The sequence below is a fragment of the Stegodyphus dumicola genome, chromosome 4, assembly GCF_044657685.1.
Source record: "Stegodyphus dumicola isolate Sdum_Otavi_A_Nest chromosome 4, ASM4465768v1".
Classification (NCBI taxonomy): domain Eukaryota; kingdom Metazoa; phylum Arthropoda; class Arachnida; order Araneae; family Eresidae; genus Stegodyphus; species Stegodyphus dumicola.
The window spans coordinates 60,678,425-60,702,075 of NC_140771.1; the positions used below are offsets into that span (position 1 = coordinate 60,678,425).

Sequence of the window (23,651 nt, forward strand, 5' to 3'; positions counted from 1 at the left end):
TTTTGTACCATCTTTAGAAGTCAGATTTCAGTAAAATTCCGAACGATAACATTTATAACAATAACATTCGAAAACCCATTTACAGCTTTATGAAATAAGCAAGGAAAATTAATATTTTCTAAGTAATATGAGTTCTTCCGACGGTTGAAGTCTGCTTGATCTGGTTATAACACATGGATCGTTCAGACAAAGAATTCCATGATAAAATCTCAAATAGCCTAACTCTTTGTTTCTTAAATTTATTCGTAAAAATTATTTTTGGATCTTTTCAAACAAAAGTTGTTCCGAGTTACGAACACTCAAATTGACAACAAACGATTCCCAAAAGTGTTTTGAGGTAACTTCTGATACAGAAATAATCCTCAGGGGCATCTAGAAACATCATTTTAATATTTTTCTTTGCTTAACTCCTCATTAACAAAGCACTGAACCAAATGATTTACAAGATTTATGCCTGGAGGAAATTATGGCCAGACTGTGTTGCAAGCGGGAATTTTGAGGACTTTTATACTAAAGAACTCCAAAATTATTGTTGTTGTTATTGTCTATGATGTATCTCTAGGTAAAACCATAGGCTTGGAAGTTACAATAAAGACGCGAAGGAGTTATTAGACGACGATAAGAAACTGTTCAACACCTCAGGAACAACAAAAGGTAATTGTTATTTAAGTGCCTTCAGAGGAAGAAGTACAAAAACAAGTTAAAGCCAATTCTTTATCCACGAAATTTAAGCAAAATAGGATAAGGTTCGAAGCTTCATGTGATGGATTCACCTTGATTAAGCAGTAGCAAAGAATATTCTATGACATTGTTAAATCTCCATTATGAAACATCTTAAAACGAAAACAAATTTTTCACAAGCAGAGTCGACCGATGCTAGACAAAGAAAAGATAAAAGAGGATGATCCAAAAAGACAGTTACCTGATGTTTTATAGAATACCTCTCATTCGAACAATATCATTTAACTCTTATTTTTATCCTCAGCATTTTCCACTTATGTCGTCTACTCCCCCCTTTCTCTGACTACGGTAAAATTAAAATCTCTTCTATTTATCAGTTTAATAAAAGAGATAATAATCAGTGTTTACCTTTTTACTCCTTATACGAAGTAAAGGAAGTATTGTAATGGCCGAAAATTTCAAGAATCTTATTTCATCAGACATATTCATTTTGACCATTCCCGATTCCATTTTGACTACTTTTTTGCGTGACGTCTGTGCGTACGGACAGATTAAAGTACTTTTTTTCCCAAGTAAAATGGATTTAAACTGATTCAAAATGGACTTCTACGTAACGCCTGTTACGTACGTACGTACCTATATTCCACTGCTCAAAAAACATTAGCTATAGAACATTTAAATTGTGCTTATGGAACTGCTATAACATCTAGTTGTAACAACTAGATGTATACAACACCTACCTTTCTTATAGCAATTGCCAATACGAAAAATACCCATCCCCATTTTACCCGGCCTTTATTTTCGTGATCATTGGTCGTAGTCATATACTTCTAACTACAGAAGTGTTTTAAATGTCGGAAATATTCATGTTTTGGCAATATCAAATTAAAAAAAATCTGATGTGTACACCACATGACTTCCTTGTACGGAATATTAAATAATACGCAATTTTTCTTGCATTTCATTTAAACTTATTGGATTGAATTAAATCTTCTTCGCCGACAGCGCATAAACCACAATAGAATAAATGCATTCTTTAAAATTCACTTTAGTATTTGTTTACCATAGCGACACTCTGGCGCTAGATTCTCTTAACAGTATTAATAATTATATAACAGTTAACTTATATAATAATTATATAACGGAAACTAAATTAACTGTTATATAATCCAATAATTATATAACAGTTAACTTATATATTTCGTTCATATTATAACTCATAATGCACAAAATTTATATCATTTAAAGAATAGAATTATCTAATCGTTGCCACATGTTCTATTCAAATACTATAATAAAGCTAGAATGATGTATAAAAGAAATTAAGCAAACAAAACAAAAAAGAAACCGTTTTCACAGACGATTGAGTATTTCTGATTTAATTAATTCAGTTCTCACTTCGCGAGAAGGCCAAAATACATAAAAACTCAAAATATCTATATTGAAAATTACGAAGTAAATCTTAAACACTTATTTCCTCGAAAAAATTCCAGAAAGAATTAAGCATGATTTAATTGGCAATAATAAATGAATGCATTATCTTTTTTGTTGCGAAGCTAAGTTTCTTTAGATTGGCAACAAATCCACTAGTCTCCTGTTTCAAATGTAAACATCAATGGCCGCCATAAAAAAAGGCTTGGCGACACTTAGACAACTTTAAAATTGTTGATAATTCTAAAAATATTGCATACAGATTTACTAAAGGCATAAAACCTTAACCGGAAGATAAAAACAACATAATACAATCATTTTTAAAGGAAAAAATGTACAATTTACAAACATATAAGAGTAAAGAAACTGAGATCACTGAGCCGGGTAACAGAGTGGATATATATATATAAATATATTTATATACGTTTTGTGCGCCCGATTGCAACCAAAATACGAGGTGCACATCTACATATTATAGCAGTCCTATATACAAAGTTTCAACGTTCTGAGGCTACTCGTTTTTGAGATATGCGACATGCGTACGCACGTACGTACATACGTTCGTACAGACGCCACGAAAAATTCTCTTCAGAATTAATTTGAAAGCAGTTGTATAATTTTTTTGAAGGAAAAGAGTATTTTATTCTGTCCTTACGTACAGATATCACGCAAAAACATCGTTAAATTGCATTCGATAGCGGTCAAAGTGGATATTTTCGTTGAAATATGCTGCCTGAAACTTTTCGCGATTACAATACTTCCTTTTTACTTCGTACAAGGAAGTTAAAAAAAAAAAACCTATTTTCGACAAATAACGAAATCTAACTCTTAAAGCGGTCTCCCGGTTCCTATACTTACATTTGGGAAAGTTTTATACTCGTTATGAGAAAATAAAATTATAAGAAGTTTGACACCCGTACAACGAAAATTGACCGGGGTTAATCTAAAAGTTTTCAGTTTTGGATGTCGTTTTCAATTTGACCTGACGGATCGGTTCATTAATTCAGAATAATTCGAGGAAAAAAGTTTAAATGAAGTACAGCAAAAAAGTGTGTGTAGTTAAGTAAGCCATACAAGTAATATGATGTGCACAGCAGATTTTTTGCTTTAGGTTTGGGAATTTCCATTTATGAACTTGTACATGAAGTACTGTAGTAAAATTTAAATAACCAAACATCAGGTACAACAGGTACGGATTAATCCATTTTTAATCCAAAGCCTGTATTTTAAGTACCCCCATGCTGCGCAGACATTGTACACTTACATTGTACCAAGTATTCTCTGGATTTAGAGCCCGGGGCCCAACGATACTGCAACCAGCGTCGCTAAACACTATACCGATCAGGGCAGCTGACTTCTAGGTACAGGTAAGAATTGAGCGGGATACCAAAATTTTATCCTGAGTCGTACAGGTATATTTCCACCGCACTAATTATGAAGCTTCGCCTCAATTTTGATGTAAAACACTCCGGGGGAGGAGACAGATTCGAGGGTCTCCCATTCTCCTCATTCTCAATCATCAATCCACTTGATAAGATTTTCGGCTAGTCAATATTTTAAATGCCCCCATACCGCGTAGACAGTATACACTTACGCACATCTATGCATTCTTTGGGATTTGAATATGTGCCTAATGATGCGGCAGGTCAGCATTAGGCATTTTTAATTCCAGCATCTACACGTGAAATTCAACTGAATGAGAACCAAATAAAATACAATTCACACTACAGTATAGTTTGCCTCGCCCAGCCGGTATTATGGTTAGTGATGCTGACTAGTGTACCAATAGGCTCAGATTTTAATACCGCAGAAAGAAAGGATATTTGCATCTGTGTCTGCAAGAAAAGAGATCATTCAAAATACATGGCGAAACAAAAATCTTCTCGGGAGGTTGAAAATTTTCAAATTATGCCCATTTTTAGAAAAGGTATTGATCCAAAGGTATTAATTATGCCGCCTAAGAATTATGCAAATGGAGCTGAATACGTAAGCTTATACGTGAGTGTCTGTGGAGCTGTTATTGTGGAGGAGATATAAGCGCACGAGGGGTTTTCGGCGATTTCCGTGCTCAGACTCCAAGCCATTCGCCGCGTTTGTCGCAAGAATTTGGTAAATTTTATAAAAGATATCAAGTAAAATGAATAGTCACAAACCTATGAATAACGGAATGAGTTGGAGAATAGCCGGTAGATTGGAAGCCGGCCGATCACAAGCCCTGATGGTGGCTACAGAGCTTAGTGTAACGCCCAGTGTTGTCTGCAATTTATGGAAACAGTCTCAAGACACTGGACCCATAACGAACTGGACAAGGTCAACCAAGATCAATAACGACGAATGAGGATCGTTATCTGGCATTTTCAGAGCGACACAGGACTGCTGTAGCTATACAACTCTCATGTAAGCTGTATCCTGCCAGTGAAACCCGAGTTTCACGGTCTTCAGGTGCCCGAAGGTTTTATGAAATAGGATTGCATACCAGAAGACCCGCTGTTTGCGTTCTGCTCGCTGCAGCATCAAGACAACGACTAGGGTCTTCAATGACAGCACCGTGCTTTAATAATCAATATATTATATTTTAATTTTGAGCCCTTCTGATTTTTTACCTGAAGCAAATACATTATTTGCGCATCGTTTCATCAAGGTTTTGCATCCTACTTATAATGACATTTAGAAGTAAAAGTATCGGTAGGAGCGCTCATTACCGTTCTCGCAATTTTCTTCAAAGCTTCAATACAGTAGACAATTCCCCCTCCCCGGAAAAGCTTTGGCAAAATCGAACATCATTTCTTTAACAATTATTAACAGGTCGAAAAGCAACCTGCTGTGAATTAGTAAAATTCTGCAATTTTAGCCGAAAGGCCGTTAGCCCAGAAGGGCTAATTTCGTTTTGTCATCTTGCGTTGAAAATTTTAAATGTCGATTTACTTTTTAAATTGTTGCTAGAAAATATTAGAGCCCTGTATTATATTTAAAGAAATTAAATAATGAAGAATCCGCATAAATATATGTATGCTTCTTGCATTTTGAAAAAACAACGGTACCTAAAGCTATCGAATTTTGAATAACGTAATCCTCCATCGAATATGAGCTTCCGGAAGCCCAAATTTGGAATTTTTTTTATTATCTATTTCATATTTCGAAAGCTTTATCGAATTTTTGATTAACAAACTCAACGATTTCAAAACGAGCAATGGCAACACTGTACGAAAAAAAAAAGCATTTTTATATCCAGCTCGCAAGACTGTATTGGAAATTCTAAAGATATGCTCTTTTTAAAATTATTTTGCGATATTTGCTGTTCAACTGAATTTTATGCTTTAAGTGCTAAGAACATTTATATTTAATAAATAAAGGTAACACAAAAAACGTTAAAAAAAGACCCTTTGGAAATAATGTAAAATCTGAAAGCTTTTCATTTTTTCCCCCCTAATCTCTAGTAGTTCTTTTTTTTTTTTTTTTTTTTTTTAAATTTGGAATGTTTCAGCCATTAATCCAGTACTACAGAGATTAAGTATGTGAGACCCGCTAATTTTATTTTAACTTCTTTGTACTTGATAAAGACCATTTGAATGCATGCTATGACATTAAATAACTACTTTACTAATTAGCATTTGTATTGTTAAAATTGTCAATTAAAAGTAAGATTGTATATGAATAGCTATTTATTTATATTTCTCTTTTAAAAGGGATGTTAAGCGTCTAAAAACTATTTTCAAGGATGCGTAGGCTTCTGCTTTAATGCTAAATACCGATGTTTCTTAAATTCCTTTCAAGTGCAGACTACTTTTACAGGCTGGGATTATATGTAGAGTTCTTCACTTTCATCCTGCTAAATGAAATGTCAAGAAACCTAGTGAACTGCTAAGCGAATTATCGCTTAATTCAAAGAACAGAAAGCGTAAACTCAAGAAGGGTTAATTACCCTTTATTCACTCAAAATAAGATTAACAGTCGGCCCCTTTCATCGGTTTTACAGCAAAGCCTCCATTTGGGCTTAAACTCAAAAGTATGAAATAGGAACTAACTATAACTAACTAATAGATTTAGTCGAAGTTAACACTGTTCTACTGTAGCTGGCCTCTAATCTTAAACTAGACGGCGAACTATGAAAATGCACGTAATAATACGGCCGAAGGTAAAAACAGCTTAGAGAAACACAAGCCCAAAGGCTATTACTCAGGCTACTCAGGATTCCTAACTCTCTCTCTTGAAGTCAGTTGAACTTTCCTTTAATAATCTTTCTTCCTCATTTGCATTCAACGCAATTCTGAAACTCCTTCTGGTAGGGAGTTGTAAATTGAAACGAGGTAAGATAGGAAATATTCAATTAAAATAACTGTTATAAAATTAAAATATACATTACAGGATGTTCTGCGGGCCACATTATTCTCGCCTCCATCGAAAGCAATTTTTTTTAGCAAAGTTACTATTAGTATACTTACGTTTTTAAAATACGAAATGAGATAGATATTTGCCATGTGTAATTTCCAGATTCAATTAATTTGAATATATACAATTAATTAAATGCATAAATTAATTTGAGTTTTATTATATAAAATTAATTGGAATTTTATTATATGCAATTAATTTGAATTTTATTTTGTGTCCTTTTTGGAAATCTAGAAATCTACAAGGACAGGCTTTGAGAACCACAGACTGAGAAATGTTGCAGCATACAATCGACATAGCAATGAAAATTCCCAGTAACTCCAAAATTTTACTCCACCACTCACCACTTCATATCAGAGTTGCATTAAGACTTTTAAAGGACCTAAGCATTTAAGATAATTAAGTGACCCCACAAACGCACATTTTTTCCCTCATTCCTTGTGTCTCATTTTTAGTTCAGCTCTACCACGCATTCCGCTGTAATGTCGGCAATGAGAAATTTTTATGGTGCCCCCTCTTCTAGTGTCCTTAAAAAGTTTTCTGTAGTGTCCCCACTCGTTGATACCATAAGCACGCTTATTTTCTTCAATGGTTAATCCAGCTCTGCTTCACAGGCTTTGCACATGATCACAAATATTAAACATTTCTTGTCAAATTTTGACTTCACTGAAATGCAAAGTTTTATGCACGAAATATACAGGGTGATCATAAAAACACTTTCCCGATATAGGAACCCCTAACAGCCTATCCGCTCAACCAATCAAAATGAAATTTCAGATATTATTATTTGAAGGTATGCGCTCGAGATTGTGACGATTTAAAAACAACACAGCTCTCACAGTTACGGTTACAGTAAAAAAATTCAAAATTTTCGAATGGTAACACCCACTTTTTCCATGCCATTGTAGTGTAGTGGCCGAAACCGCTACGCAAACCCTGGGTTGTGACACAGGGTTAAAATAAACTTCAAACTAAAGTTTTAACAATAACATGAATTTTAATAAGATGAAAACCTTAACAGTTTTAACACGAGGAATGATAGTACTTAGCAGGCCAACATGCCCATCGCTCTAAACAGGAAAGTTTGTCCTCTCTTCTCAGGAAACCACCTCATATATCTCCCTGTGTTTACTTGCGCTGAACTCCCGGGGGGGGGGGAAGATTCTTTCACTCATACATAACAAAGTGTCCATCTCCTGACCTTGATGAAAATGATTTACCTCTTTGTCGACTGGAGCGACCTTCCAGGCTACAACCGGAATCATTAACAAAGGCACAGGATTTCACCGCGGATATGAAAACTATTGCACTCTGAAAACTCCTCCTAGACAAAGAATCTTTATGCCACCTTATCACACCCTAATTGAACAGCCCGTTGAGAAACCATAACTGACGCTGGAATAATACACTTATGGCGAAAATTGCTGGCGTAATACATTTGCAAAGAAGAGCACTGTAAAGGAACAACGACAACACAAGACACTAGGCGGAAAACAACTTTTATTGCAATTACAACCGCTCTAAACAGGAAAGTTTGTCCTCTCTTCTCAGGAAACCACCTTATATAGTATCTCCCTGTGTTTACTTGCGCTGAACTAGATTCTTTCACTCCTACCTAACAAAGTGTTCATCTCCTGATCCTGATGAAAAGAAAAGACTTTACTTCTTTGTCAACTGGAGCGACCTTCGAGGCTGCAACCGGAATCGTTAACAAAGGCAAAGGATTTCACCACGGATTTGAAAACTATTGCACTCTGAAAACTCATCCTAGACAAAGAACCTTTATGCCACCTTATCACACCCTAATTTAACAGCCCTTTGAGAAACCATAACTGACCTTGGAATAATACACGTATGACGAAAATTGCCGGCGTAATTCATTTGCAAAGAAGAGCATTGTAAAGGAACAACGACAACACACGACACTAGAAGGGAAACAACTTTTATTGCAATTACAAGTTTCTAACGTGTACAACGTTTTACGATAGACGCATCTCCTGTAACTTTACAGTTTCGTGGCCACAGCAATCCGCCGATCTCCGATAAATTTCTGGTTCTATGGTTATCTGAATTCTATGGTGTACACATCAAATCCATGAGATTGGCACTGAAACGTGCCATAAGACGTGAAGTTACAGATTCTTCCTGCGATGCTAGATTCGTCATTGTTATCAATCATCTCCCGCATGTAATGCATTATCATCCGTGAAAGTCGGCACGATGAAAACTTGTAATGTCAATCAAGTTATTTTCCTCTCCTCTCTTAGTTGCCATTGGTCCTTTACAATACTCATCTTTGCAAATGTTTTAATCCGGCAATTTTCATCAAATATATATCGTTCCAATGCCATTATGGTTTTTCAATGCGCTGATTGATTTGCGCAGGAAAAAGTGGCCATTCAGAAGTTGACATTCGAGAACTTCGAAATGGTTTTACTGTAACTGTAAACATGAGACCTCTATTATTTCAAATCATCACAACCTCCAGCGTGTACCTTCAAATTACAATATCCGAAATTTCATTTCGATTAATTGAACGGATGGGCCGCTAGGGGTTCCCATTCGGAAAGTTTGTTTATGACCGCCCTGCGTTCATCCATGAATTTAAGTACACTGAAGCCTCCAAAATCTAAGGAACAGCATGTTTTTCAAAGCTCACCATTACAAAAATGTCAGTAACGTTTATAGTTCATATGCATGACAGTAACGAAGTTTAAGAAATTATATGCAAAAATAATAGCTACCACTTTTATTTTATATAGAAATGAATATTTATATAGGAGCTGGAAAAAAAATGCAAAAATTGTAATTTTTATTCACGAGTTTTGATCTTCAGTTGTTATTACAGTTTCATGAACAATGTCCAGGAGAGTCTGTCAATGTTCATGAGAAGTCGTTTGCCCGATTCGTTGAGGTAGCGGGCGATCGGATGGATGGAAATGGGGATTTTACAAGTTGATGCTGCTAGACGTCTCAATGTCTCTCGTAGTGTGGTCAATCGACTATGTAATCGGTTTGAATCCGAAAATTCTGTGTTTAGAAGACATATTTCAGGCAGACCTAGCGTTACAGCATCTGGGGGAGACCGTTATTTAGCTCTTTAGGACCGAAGGAGGAATAACATTACTGTGCCTCAGCTCATAGCAGATCATTTAGTGGCAACAGGAACAATAATTTTAGCTACTACAGTGCGCAGACACCTGCACATTGTCTGTATGTAAGACAACCAACTGTTTGTGTCCCATTGACCCAAGGACACAGAGGTTCCCGTTTATGTTGGGCAAGTGAACACCTGGATTAGTCAATAATGGGCGTCTGCTCTCTTCACAGACGAGTCCAGGTTCACATTGAAGAGTGATTCAGGTCGTCAGCATATCTGGAGGGAACAACCAATCCCACATTGTGGAAAGACACAGTTACAGAGGTGGTGGAATAATGGTTTGGACTGGGATCTTTCTCGGTGGTCACACTGACCTGCATGTGTTCCATGGAGGAACTTTGACCGGTGCAAGATATCGAGACGAGATCCTTGATCAATATGTCCGCCCATATGCTACTGCTATTGGTCCGGGATTTCTTCTGATGGACGACAATGCGCGCCCGCACTGAGCTTGGGTTGCTGAAGAATAGCTTGAGAATCACGGTTATGGAGCGGATGGAATGGCCAGCTCAGTCCTCAAACTTGAATCCGATAGAGCATCTCTGGTACTACCTTGGAAGACAGGTTGCTGCTTTAAGTCGTTAGAGAGCTTGAAAAAGGATTATTCCATGTCTGGTCATCGCTTCCCATTTCACTGACCGGCAACTTAATTTACAGCATGGAACTTCGCTGCCGCCAATGTATTGCATCTAGGATTGGATATATTCCTTAATAGAACCCATTTTTGTAATGTTACCATCCCATTTTTCCTCAAAAAACTGTGATATACTGTTTCTCGAAGACTCGATTTATCTGCCAAAAGTGCAATTTTTTGTTGTAATTCATGTTTGTGTTGAACTTTAGAAACACTCTACATCGCATTCATTAAAGTCGTTTAATGAACATGTCCTGTAAATTTATTATTTCTATATATTCAAATTACACACAAAAAACATGTTGTTCCTTAACTTTTGGTGGGCACTGTATATTATGTCCACTTTTGATTTTGAAAAAAAGAGGGGGGAAAAGGAGAAAATAGAAAGGAAAAGAAAATAACTCTTTTCTTACTCTCTACATATTTGTGAGCTGACACCCATCCGGACAGGAAATTGACAAATTTCTGATTCGTAGGTTTAGTACTGTCGTTGTCCTCTTCGTCACTTTGCATCTCCAAATGAAAGGAGTTGGGCGGTTTCGTAGGAGTTTTAACATCAAATCCTTCTAGAAAACAATTATTTCATAAAACAATAATTAACTTTTATTTTTCCTACTCGTTCATTCTAAACATCTATTTTAAAGCAGAACATTACAAGTTATAGGATTTATTACAGCAAATTTTAAAAAGTTTCTGACGTATATCCAACTTCGAAAATGGATTTATAACGCAAAAATTCTTTCCAGATGTATACGGCCAATGTATGAAGAATAAGCGTTCTATGAAATGTTTGAGAAATATATTGAATATCTGACGTTTGGAGTAAAGGGAAACATTCGAATTATTGAAATATTTTATGTATTTTGTACAGGCATTGTATGTAATACCCATGCATTACATAGAATAACACATGCTAATTAGGCGAAGTATTGAAAGAAAGTTATGAAAAGACTTTCATTGAGAAGACGTTAAGGTAGAACTTGGCATCACTAACGCATTCTGTAATACGATAAATCACTTTTTCTTCCCACTAAAATCACCTCATGGCGATTCAACAGCCGAAGGGCCCGTGGTTCCTTTTTAGCAGTCATCTTGGTCTTTTCCTGATTAACTTCTGTTAAATAGTTTCAGTTAAGAAAGCAATGTTTCTGCAGCAATATCTCACACTTTAGACAGTTCATCGTAAAAATAGTCCCTGCATGTCAACATATCATGGACACTACAGCTTGCTCTCCCATTTTCATACAGGCTAGAGCAGGCGTTCTTAACCAGAGGGAAATTTCACAGTTTCAGGGGAGAGGAATGTCAGGCTTTTACTTGCCTGTTCAGTATTTTAGCTTATAAATATCTAAAACTACTTTTATTCAAGTTGTGAGGTTTTTATTTATTATTATTAACAGATAATTCTTTTCTGGAATCAACCTTTTCTTTATCTCTTGTTTTCAATCTACGCTTTCCTGCCAGAATATGTCAGTTATTATCCAAGTAGGGTAGAAAGTTACTATTTAAGGTGGTGTCTGAGTTACTTCAGACACAGCGTGTTCTGCTTTTCGGCCACGTTAGGTGTCTGCTATTTATGCTTGCTATTTTACGGTTGTGCATATTAATTGCCAGTTAATCTACGTTGGTAGTAGGGTCAAGAGCCAAATACACGTTTAAATATTGTTGCATACTAGGGTTCGTGGACTTGGAGTGATTAATTACAACACTTGATGAAAATCATAACACAATTTATGTGTCAGTACAGTCGTCGAAAAACTACGACAAACATGCTGAAATAATCAGCAACACGCTATCAGGCTATAACTGTGAAGACAGCTTCACGACAAAGTACTAAAGTACAGCTCCTGACTCGCTCGATTTGAACTTAAGACACAATTACTGAACTCAACATACTATTATCCTCATACAGTCAGGGTATATATAGGCTTATCCCAGCTTCGAGAACACGCGGAAAGGAAAACCGCCAAGAATGCATTCTAGAATGTTCTCGCTCCGTCATGGCATATCTTCAATTTTATCGCCAAATGGGCGATTTCTCGTCTAATATGGCAATCATGCCTTTCCCTGCCACTTTCTGGCAACCCTAATCCTGCTTTGCGGGGAAGCTATCTTAGCACAGCTGGGCATTTCGTAACACTGTCCCTCCCTTCCAAGAACTGCACGTCCCGGGCAGTACCATTCTTGGTCAGAAGCCAAATTTGATACAAGCAAAATCTTAAAATATGATTCAAAGAATCTAAAGAAAGTTTTTTAGAGGGATTTATGATTGTTACTGCTTTTCTGTATTACAGAGGAACATATTTTATACCCAGTTTTCAAATATGAAATATCTTCTCTTCACCTACAGTGCCATCCATCAGTATAACTACACCAAGACAAAGCAGGCAATCAAAAAAATCAGCGAAGTCAAAAAATAGGGAACGAAGGGCAACTGCACCTTCACGCACCAAGTCTGAACCTCGAATGAATTTTTTTTTCCCGTTTTAGTCTATGTGTTTTATGTTTGATCCGATAGCCTCGCTCAGTAAAAGTGGGCGGTCGGTGTGACTCTGATTCAAAATCCGTTTAAGTAAACGTGCGTTGCTGATAACGACCACGTGTTTCTGAGACTCCTTTGCCAATGCTTTATTTTTCTTCTTTTTTCCCCTTTCTAATTTCGTAATTAGTAATTTCGTTCTTCTGATGAGGAGGGACCTTTAGCTGCCCTCGAAATCGATTGTTTTAATATATGTACGCTAAATACAAGGTTTTTATTGAGATTTTGATTGTCACATTGGCGTGTTTCTCTTCTATTCTGGAGGGTTTATTGCAGAAGGAATCATTTCTTCAATGAAGAAAAGAGAAACTAGTTTGCTAGACAATAAGATTGTGATGGGTTCGATATATGTATATCCAAATCGCCAAATTTTATTGGATGACAAACAAATTAAAAAGGCAAAGAAAGGCATCTATGAACTTTCATTAAGAATGAAATTATTATCAGAACAACTGGGGTATTCAAATCAGAAACTGCAGATATTGTAACTGAGTTTCTATCATCGTCTTCCACTGATGAATTAGATTTTGAAAAATATTTGGATAATATTGACAGACAGACAGAAAGAAGTACAGGAGGCACCAAAACATCGCCATGAGCAAAACTGGTATCTCCCCACTGCACTAACCATCTATAGAAGTGTACCCTTACCGGGCACGCTAACACCATGCTCGGGAATTAGTTTACATTGCAGCAAGCAGCATTCATAATACACTGTTATATATTAATGGTGCATTAATTTGCATTGCAGACAATATTGTCTCAGATATACTTTACACGGGTACTTTGCAGTTGAATGGATAGATACAATAATTACAATGGATAATTACAATAAGTTATTTACAGATGTATATACATATTTCTTTTGTGTTTCGGTTTGGAGCTTTGTTGGTGGTGGGAGGGGGAGTGCTTATGGTATGTGGTTCGTTGTTTGTTTGGTTTTTTTGTTACACGATTCACAGTTTATAAGTTATCATTCATAGTGCAGTTCATAATACAGCATACAGTTTATGAATTCATTTCATGGTACATAGTGTTGAGTACATAGTACTGGTGCATCTGTCACACATTGCACAGTATGAAGTAGTTCATAGTTCGTGGTATGAGAAAAGTTACGGTTGTCTCAATGAATGGATATATTTAAGTGTGTTTTCTAAAGGCACTCCTGTATAGTATGAGGGTGAGAGTGGATATTCTTATTGTTGCGTTTTATGAACTTAGAGGATTATTTGAGATTGTAAGCTATGGATGACACAGGTCCAGTCTTTGGCGGTGTAAGAAATCAATAATATTTTTTATGTTTTGGATAATATTGTTGGCTAAGGCAAAGCGAATGAAAATAAATAACCAAGAGCCTTTAGGTATAAAAATGAAAAAATACAAACAAGATTTATACACGGCCTTTCAAGAAATACATAAATATGATTCCTCTTGCAAGACACCTCTTTTAGAACTTATAAAAATTTATCCTGAAAAGTTAAAGGAAGTAGCCCTAACAGTAACAGCTTTTCTTCCTATCTCAAGTCAGTGTGGAAAGATTCTTCTCAGATCTAAAGTTTAACAAATTGGATCTATGGTCCTCTAACAAAGAGGATCTTGCCGAAGTTTTACTGTTTCTTAGAAATTACTAATGCCATTTTTTCCATTTCATAATAATATAAAAAATTTAATATTAAAATTAATATAAAAATTTGCTATGCATCAATTTTTTTCCTGTAGCATCTATTACTTATTTTATATTAAAAAAATAAGCTATTACCATGTTTACGTATATATTAAGGAGTCGAAGTTAGAGTTATTAAAATTTCAGAAGTCGGAGTCGGTCATTTTCCCTACCGACTCCACATACTACTAATAATAATTGCATACTACTAATAATAATCCTACATACTTACTAATAATAATTGCAGATAAATTAGATAGTACAGATTGCAAAACAATTAGTACAAATCACAAAACAGGTATTACGAGTAGCTGTTCTTGTTCAATGATTTACATATAGTTGCAAATCTAACAAAAGGTAAATGTTTACCCGGTATAAAATCTCTACGAAACCTCCGTTACAGTATGTATTTACTGTATAGATAAGTGCAAAATAGAAAACAATACAAATTGCAAAATACTAAGTACAAGTTACAAAAACAGGAATCACAAATAATATTATAATAATACAAATAAATTGATAATACAAATACCAAAAATAATTACAAGAATTATTACAAATAGTAGTTACAGATAAATTAAACAGTACGAATTGCAAAATATTGGGTGAGAATTACAAAAACAGGTATTAACAAGTACAAATAATGCAAATATTACGTTAATAGATTACAAATTGCGAAATTCTAAGTACAAATTACGAAAACATGTATTGCAAGTACAATTAATGCAAGCATTACGATATTAGATTTATGCATTCTTATGAAGAGATGTATTAAGAAACAATTCACTCACAATCACTACCTATTAAAGGAACATATTCCACATATAGTTATGCATTAAACTATTTTGGCTTAAAGCGTATTGTTGTTTGCATCTCGAAAATACAGACAGTGCACAGTACGTATACTAGGAAGTACATGTAACTGCAATGTTAGTTGTTTCTTGAAGTTTTTGGCTGCATATATAACATTATACTAGGGAGTACGTATAACTGGCTGTTCGTTATAATACAAGGATATGCATACAATTGCAAAACTTAACATTTTGGGTTCACGTTATACGTTTCAGACAAAATATAAGTGTAATGGGTGATAAGAAGTCTCTACGAAACCCAAGTTAAAATATGCTCTTACATAGTGCTAGTCTTTGAGTAGATAACTGTACATATATCATATAAGAGTTAGCCCTGTTACTTAGTTCTGTTCTGTCAGAGTACAAGTAGTAGGGTTTTGGTGACCACCATTCAATTCGCCACATATTTTGTATATATTGGAAATTTTCGATAGTACACCCGTTGAGTTAAGTAGCCGTATTGTCCAATGTGGCCAATTTTGGTCATTGGGTTTCGGGAGATGAAATTGAGTTGTGCGTACACAGGAGAACATGTAATGTTCGGGTGTACCTTGCTGTCCACATGCACACAAGTCTTCATCTCTTATGTTGAACCTGTTCAAATAGGTGGTGAAAGATCCGTGTCCGGAAAGAAAGGCAGCTAGTGCTGGAGAAGTAGTAATAAGTTTTGTTGAATCTTTTGGAAGTAACTTGTGCATATATCTAACCATCGTTGTGTCAGTCACTCATTGTTGTTCACTCATTGTTGTCACTCATTGTTGTCAGTCACTCATTATTGTCATTGTTGTGTTAGTCACTCATTGCGTATATCTAACTATCGTTGTGTCAGTCACTCATCTCTACGCTGTCATTGTTGTGCCAGTTGTTCGAATATGATGCGCTTGAGGTAGGAGTTTGGCAATGGTAAAGGGTCTTCAAGGAGTTGAGTGCCTAGTGCGGCAGCTTTGGCCATCTCATCCGCTTTTTCGTTTCCACCTATTCCTTTGTGTGCTGGGACCCAGCAAAAGTATGGTCGAAGTTCAGGATCTGTATTTAACAGATTTGCTTGTCTTTCCAAGACCAGAGGGTGGCGAGATGTACTGCCTCGAATTGCCTCCAAGCTTGATTGCGAGTCTGTATAAATTATGATACGCTGTGTAAAATACTTTGTGAGAGTTATCGCTTTTTCCAAGGCTGTGAGTTCTGCCTGGAAGATGGAATCGAGTCATTATTTTTTAGGCATAGTTCGCAGCCTGTTCTGTCTTCCATTCGGGATCCGTTAGTGCAGATCTCCATGCCCGTTGTTATTATATTATTAGGGTGCTCGGCAAAAGCGTAGTCATAAATATTATTCTTAGCTGGATGATAGAGGTAGCGTATTTCCTTTGACTCATATGCTTCGTGGTTTTAGCTTACTAGCCATAGTGAGCTATTTATGCGAAGACGCAGAATTCTGTAACGCCTCACGCTCTTCTACCAAGTCTAAGGGGGGAAATACAATGAAAATCATCTAAAAATAAGCGAGTATCCTTTGTATATCTGTTTTATTTATTTATTTATTTATTTCCATCGGCGGGAATTAGCCATTACAGCCATTGGCCTCTACTAAGGCCGGATACGACGGTCATTATGGAAGCACCTTATAGGTGGGCATCCTACGAAGGGACAGATAAATTACTACCATGCTTTCTGCGGGATTCGAATCCGGGCCTTTCTGTATGGCAGTCAGTGTCAGATATTAGATTTATTACTATATGTAAATTTTCTATTATCTTCGATAGGGAAATAAAGTTATCGATTTAAATAATACAGTTTAAAAGCTGTTTTCGCTTTCCAAATAAGAACTAAACAAAAACAACGCAATATTTATACCTATTTAACGAACTGAACCAAAAAAAATCCAATTTTTTTTTCATTCCTAGACTTTAAGAATTTGTTTCTGAAAGTGAACAATTTAACATTCACACGTCTCTTGTTGATAAGCGAGTCGGAATTATTCTCGTTTCTCAACAAGTTGTAAAAGAGAAGAGAACTAACTATAGCCTCTGAATAAGGAAAAAATTTGATAATTTAAAACGGTTGATAGAAAATTACTTAAATAATTTGATAATTTAAAACGGTAGATAGAAAATTATTTATCAGATCGGCTTATCTTGGGCCACTCGAGAAATCTCAAAGATGGATAAACTGAAAGTTCTGAGTAGAAATAAATTTTGCTTCAGATTTAGGAAGCAAAACAAAAGCCATTTTTAATGCATTTTATATCACTAACTATCCACGAATTGAATTTTCTTGAAGTTTGATACATTAGAAAAAATTATTTTTCAGTTTAACTCCAGTACAGTATAGTGGCATCAAGCAGTGACAGTAAATATATGGTACTTCCAAAGGAAGGGAAATTTTTATTAGTCGAAAGGGACTTAGTCTCTGAGGCGGAGTTTAAATTGCGCCGGAGCCCATAGGTTGCCGGCTCCGGTACTTCTTAGTTTTGGGGTTAAATCATAATTCAAGCGAGTGCACCGGAGTCCTAAATAAGAAGAGTCTGGCAGTTCTTAATGTAACTGAACAACAGTTTGAGCAGAAATTAGATCTCGAAAGTTTTATTTTTAATAATAAAATTATATTAAAAATTGATCCTCATTTCTAAATGCATGCCTCTCTTTCTTTGACACACAAACCCTTGAATGGAGGTGGAAACTTTTAAGGGAAGAAAAACTCTCACCCATATGTCAAAGGCTTATTCTGCATAAAGTATAATGATTTTATGACAGCGCGTAAATTTTTTATTCCGACGCTAGTGTCTCCCCGCGGAAAAGTGCATCTGCAGTCTTTTTGGAAGACGGAAACTTCTTTCTTGCGACATTTTTCTTAGCTAGCCCTCGGATTCGGGGAAAATTTGTTCTCACTTTTTTGCTTAACAGCTAGAATTATATTGACAAGACATCATGGTCAGAAAATGCTAGACTCTTCTCTCTTTGGTTTCATACATATATACCCTCAGTTAAAATTTTCCCTATACTCTGTTACTTTTTATAGCATTCTCTTTAGTCTCATTAGTGATGCTTTAACCATTTTAACGTTTTTTATTGGTGTCTCTTTAAAAAAAAAAAAAAAAAAAAGGTCTTTATATCATCAATTGAAGTAGTACATTACATTCAGAGATTAAACTCAACCGGGGACTGGTACAGCTATTTTTTAGTTTTGTGTGAAATTGTAATTCCAGCCGCAACCCTAAATGAGTCAAGGTCCAGTACTTTGTTTTATCATTTAACCATTTACCATTTATTTAATAACTTATTGAATTTTCATTTGTCTCTTCACATTTTGTTAAATTTCAATTTTTTATTATATATGCATTCTAATCATTAATTATTCAATTTTTTAATTATCAATCACTTTATCATTTTATCAGTCATTTTGTTTATTCTTGTTCCTCTTTTCTGATGATATTCCATAGGCTCTGGCAATTCTAAATTTAGAAATTAAGCCCTGCCCTGAGGGACTATTGTTTTCGTTTTGCGATTTTGCGTCGAATCAGTCTGAATGTCCTTTTCACTTTTCAAACTGTTGCCACCAAATATTATGGCCCTGTATTATGTTTGTAGAAATTAAATAATGAAGAATTTGCATAAATGTTTCTCGTATTGCGATGAAACAAAGGTACCTAGAGCCATCAAATTTTGAATGACGTAATCCTACTACGAATATGGGCGTCTGGAAGCCCAAATTTGAAATTTGGAATTTGTTTTTTTATCGGTTACATATTTTGTAAAACATTAACGAATTTTTGATTAACAAACTCAAGGATTTCAAAGAAAGCAATGGCAACGTTGTACAGAAAAAACATTTTTATCTCCAGCGGAGACTGTGTATCGGAAAATACTTAAGATATGCTCAATTAAAAATTATTTTGCGAGATTGCTCTTCAACTGAATTTTATTGTTTAGGTGAGAAGAACACGATACTTAATAAATAAAGGTAGCACACCCCTTTAGGTTAAAAAAAACGCCCCTTTGGAGGTAATTTAAAACCTGAAACCTTTTGGGTTTTCTTTTTTAATCTATTTTTTTTTTCCTTGCAGTATAAAAACTATCGTAATATCCCATGACAAAACATAAAGTAAAATATTTTATTCTCATGTTCAAATACATTCAGGAAATTCAGTTAACCTCAATGAATTGGATTTCAGCAGTAATGTTTGCAATTTTTGTTTTTTTATTCTGCTTGCCTACCTATGCGAAAGTATGTTTTCCTAATAAATATAGCCCTTTTTTATTTCTTTTTTTTTTTTTTTTTTTTACTCTTACGTACATCACGCTCTCAAAATATTTGTACTTGAAATAGACTACCACTGAGTGTGTATTTTTTTCCAAGGTTATATATATTCTACCTACTACTATAATATATATAATTTTTTTCCTAAACAGTATTGATTAATTGATTATATTATCTCCTAAGTTAAATTAAAGTAGAATTATTTTAAAAGAGTGAATCCATACTGGTAAGTTATATTTTGAAAGATGTTTTGAAGTAACTTGAAAGTAATATGTTAATAATGTTTTAACGGGGACTGGAATTAAATAATTATGAGGAACAAAATTACAATTGTAAAAGGAAAAATTAAATTAGAAGCATGTAATCATTGTTATTGATCGGAAATTAGTTGACTTTTCAAGGGGACTTAGGAGGACTTAACTTAGGACTTAAACTTAGGAGATAATATAATCAATTAATCAATATTGTTTAGGAAATATATATATATATATATATTTTACGTGGTTACTGATACCTATAATTTTCACCCTTCTTACCATTATAAAAAAAGTTACCATACACAGCTATATCCCTCTATCCCATTTCATCCTTCTATCAGTTACAACATTTTTCATATTCTGTTGTTCGGTCCACTAGCGGCCGAGCGGTAAAATCGCTAAACACTGGTAGTTCGGTCCGAGGTTTGAATCCCGCGAAAGGGCTGGCTGCATGGGCGTTTTCGTGGTTTTACTCATGTGTAACGCGTATACGAGCCAGTTTCCATAAGAAAGTCCTCCACGAAGGCACCCCTCCCCTTAGGCAGATAGCCCTAGTGTGCTTTGCCGTATTCTCAATACACCACCACCATGTTCTGTAGTTCATCTTTCAGGTGATTTTTTCTTGCATCAATAGGATTATCGCTGGGCGATTCTTTTAATATCCTGTCTTTGATTTTAATTCTTGAGGAATTTATATCACATCATATTAATGAGGCTATTTAGTTATAAAAATGAATTTTCTTGAAGCTTTTCACATTCAAAACCATTTATCTTTTTTAGTTTAATTCTGATCTTGTTCTTCCAAAAGTTTTCAAAATTCTATTGCCATGGCTTGTTTCATTGCCTTTTCCCTCGACAGGTGGCGTTACATTCATTTCATCTTTGCTCCGCAATTGATTTCCATACAAAATGTTTGTCGCTCCTCCCACTTTTGCAAATTTGTTTTCCGCTCCTGAAGTTAAGGACCATGTCCGGTTGCTCTCGAAAGTCTATAGAATATTACTCGGAATGTACGCCAGTCTAAAGTTTTTTTTTTTTTTTTTTTTTTCCTAATTTTACAGTTTTATTCATTTTATGTAACTATAAGTATTTACCATTGCTAGATAAGTCGAAACGCTGCATCAGTTTATATATTTGTACTTGAAATAGACTACCACTGACTTTTTTTTTTTTCCAAGGTTATATATATTCCAAGGTTATATATAGTTAGGCGTTTTTGGCCTCCCAGGTCGTAAGAGCTAATCTCTTATATTAGTTTTCTTCTGGGTTTCTCAAAAATACTGTATAGAAACCGCTACTATCCCTTATATTGCTAGAAATTAGATAACAAATTATGCAGTGAAATATTTCATAATTGCTGCGCGAATGGAACTGATGTAGTACGGAACTGAATACCATTTTAGCATGTTCTTGGAAAATGCGCGCACACATAATAGCTAACATAGAAAACTTTTTTTCTCTTTTGTAATTTTTACAAAACCGAGAATTTTACAATTCGCAATCAAATGTAATGTGATTAATATCACAGAGAACTCTTAAGGAGATGCTGTCTCAGAGTGAAAGAAAATTTCATAGACTTAATAAGTTTTCAAATTATTATACGCTATAAAGACATTGGATCTGTTGACCACCAGAACAGCATCTGCTTATAATTAAGCATGCACGTGTTTACGTTAATAATGAATGGAAAATACATCAACTCATCGTTCTCATATGCCCTTTCAAGTATAGATGATGAAAAGTGTCCAAATTTCCAGAAGTTTGATTTTTAAAAAAATGATGAATGAAATCTTTGAAATAAACATAGATCTTCAATATTAGAATTATTTTCTAAGCAATAATTCATTACATTCAAAATTCCCGCCGTTACACATTACATATAAAATACTTTTCATATATTCACTTTATCAAATATGTAGATCTTCTCTAAGACGATCGACCATCTGTGGTTCCAAAAGATTTTGATGTTCTGTGAAATGTGTTAAATTTAGACGAGACCTTCAATACTGATGTTTATTCATGCTAGCAGAATTAATGGTCATTAGAAACGGTAATCGTAGGCAGCTAATCGTTATAAGAGCGTCCCCTGCATATTATTACGTGTTTCATGTAACCCGATTTATTACTACATTTTTGTTCTATTGTAGTTCCACCAAATTTCTTCATTTCGTACTATTTTTACAGCAAAGTCATTTTTAAAGTAAAGCCGTTTAATCATCCCAATAATTTATTCAAAATAAGCTACTCTAAAGCCATCATTGGGTTTCGGAACTTTTTTCTTAAGTAAACAGAAAGCAAGAAGTCGTTTATACCTTGAAGTTATCATTCTGCAAAAATAGACCTTCTGAGGATACGTTAGAAATGGCAGTTTTTCTTAACCGGATATTTGATTCACTTTGTAAAAACAGCAAAAGCCACTGTTAAGAGAGAAGAAGACAGAGAGCTGCGTTGAAAGCGTGATATTAACAAAGAGCGCTCGATTTATACTTACGAAAGCGGTGATTGTTCTGTACTGAGTGATCCAAACCACGCACCCATGCGGGAAAAGAGGTCGTGTGGATGATTTCCTCTGTAGATTTCTCTCTGACAGACGTCTCCACCAAAAGTTTCGAGTCAACTATTGACAAAAATATGAATAACTGAATAATTCAAGTTATAAACAAACTGCACAAAACTCACGATACATGCTTTGATACCTACTTCGAACACAATAAATCATATTATCATAAACAACATATGAAAAACAAGGAAAAAATTAGCATATACAATGACGTCTACAAGGAAATATTAAAAAACAAGAATACTACTACTACTAATGCTAATAATAATAATAATAACAAATACTCATTTTTCGCAAAGAAAAATATATTGTTCTCTTGTTCAATGGTGGTTTCATTGATTTCCTCCGTTGCATTCGGTGTTGGCTGTTATTTCTTCGAAATTTTCTCTTCATCTCTATCTTATACACAACGCCAATATAGCAAAGTCTACAGTACGCATGGCCGAACTGCAGTTCACTATGTAACAAAAATTACTTTTATTTAGCATCATCCCGACTTGAAAACAAAAATCGTGCTTTGACACGGTTTTTTCAACAATCAGTAACTTCATTTTTTTAAATTACATTACATAGTTTTTAATTTTGTTACTTATATCCCAAGCTCTTAAATAGAAATTACCAAAGTTTCAGAATGCGCCAAGTTCTGCCAACTACGCAGCTTCAGTTCTTTAGTTTCAATTCTTCAGTTTTAACAACAAACATCGCCATTTTCGAATGTATACTTTTTGTTGCATTCGAAGTTCTCATGGATTTTTATTAGACAAATCGTAAAATGTTTTTATCTTCAATTTTAAAATACATACTTGTGAGATCTCTCTATTGTGCAAGAAACTGTGATAACATTTCTGCAGAAAAATAGTATTTTTCAGCAAAATTTCTAAAAGGACAATTGCTTTCAATCGCTCCTCAAAACAATTGCGGTGAAATTTCCATTAAGTTTAAAAAAAATCAAAAACTCGATTGTAAGTGTACTTATTGATTATATTTAATTTGTATATATTTTTTAAAGACAATTATAAGTCATCATTCTTTTCTTCCGTAAAATTTGCTAAATTGCGCCGATGTGGTTGCGTTAAGTATGTAAGTACCTCAGTTTTAAACGATTTCAAACCATCTGCGATTTACTACCATGGCGACGAAACTTCCACCAGATTACAGGCCCACCAGCGGCCGAGCGGTAACGTCGCTGAACACTGGTAGTTCGGTCCGTGGTTCGAACCCCGCGAACGGGC

At 34.9% G+C, this 23,651-nt stretch overlaps 1 protein-coding gene across 4 annotated transcripts in view; it reads right to left on the reverse strand.

Annotated features, from left to right (window-relative positions):
- LOC118199404 (protein eva-1 homolog C-like) overlaps positions 1–23,651 on the reverse strand; it is a 106,719-nt gene that overhangs the window by 16,445 nt on the left and 66,623 nt on the right. For 3 of the 4 annotated variants that reach the window (XM_085815001.1, XM_085814999.1, XM_085815002.1), the window contains 2 exons: positions 22,351–22,476; positions 10,709–10,861 (listed from right to left, as the gene is read on the reverse strand). In XM_085815001.1, coding sequence (XP_085671127.1) covers positions 10,709–10,861; positions 22,351–22,476 — 279 coding nt within the window. The remainder of the gene's footprint in view (positions 1–10,708; positions 10,862–22,350; positions 22,477–23,651) is intronic. The other variant, XM_085815000.1, reaches the window with a different exon arrangement.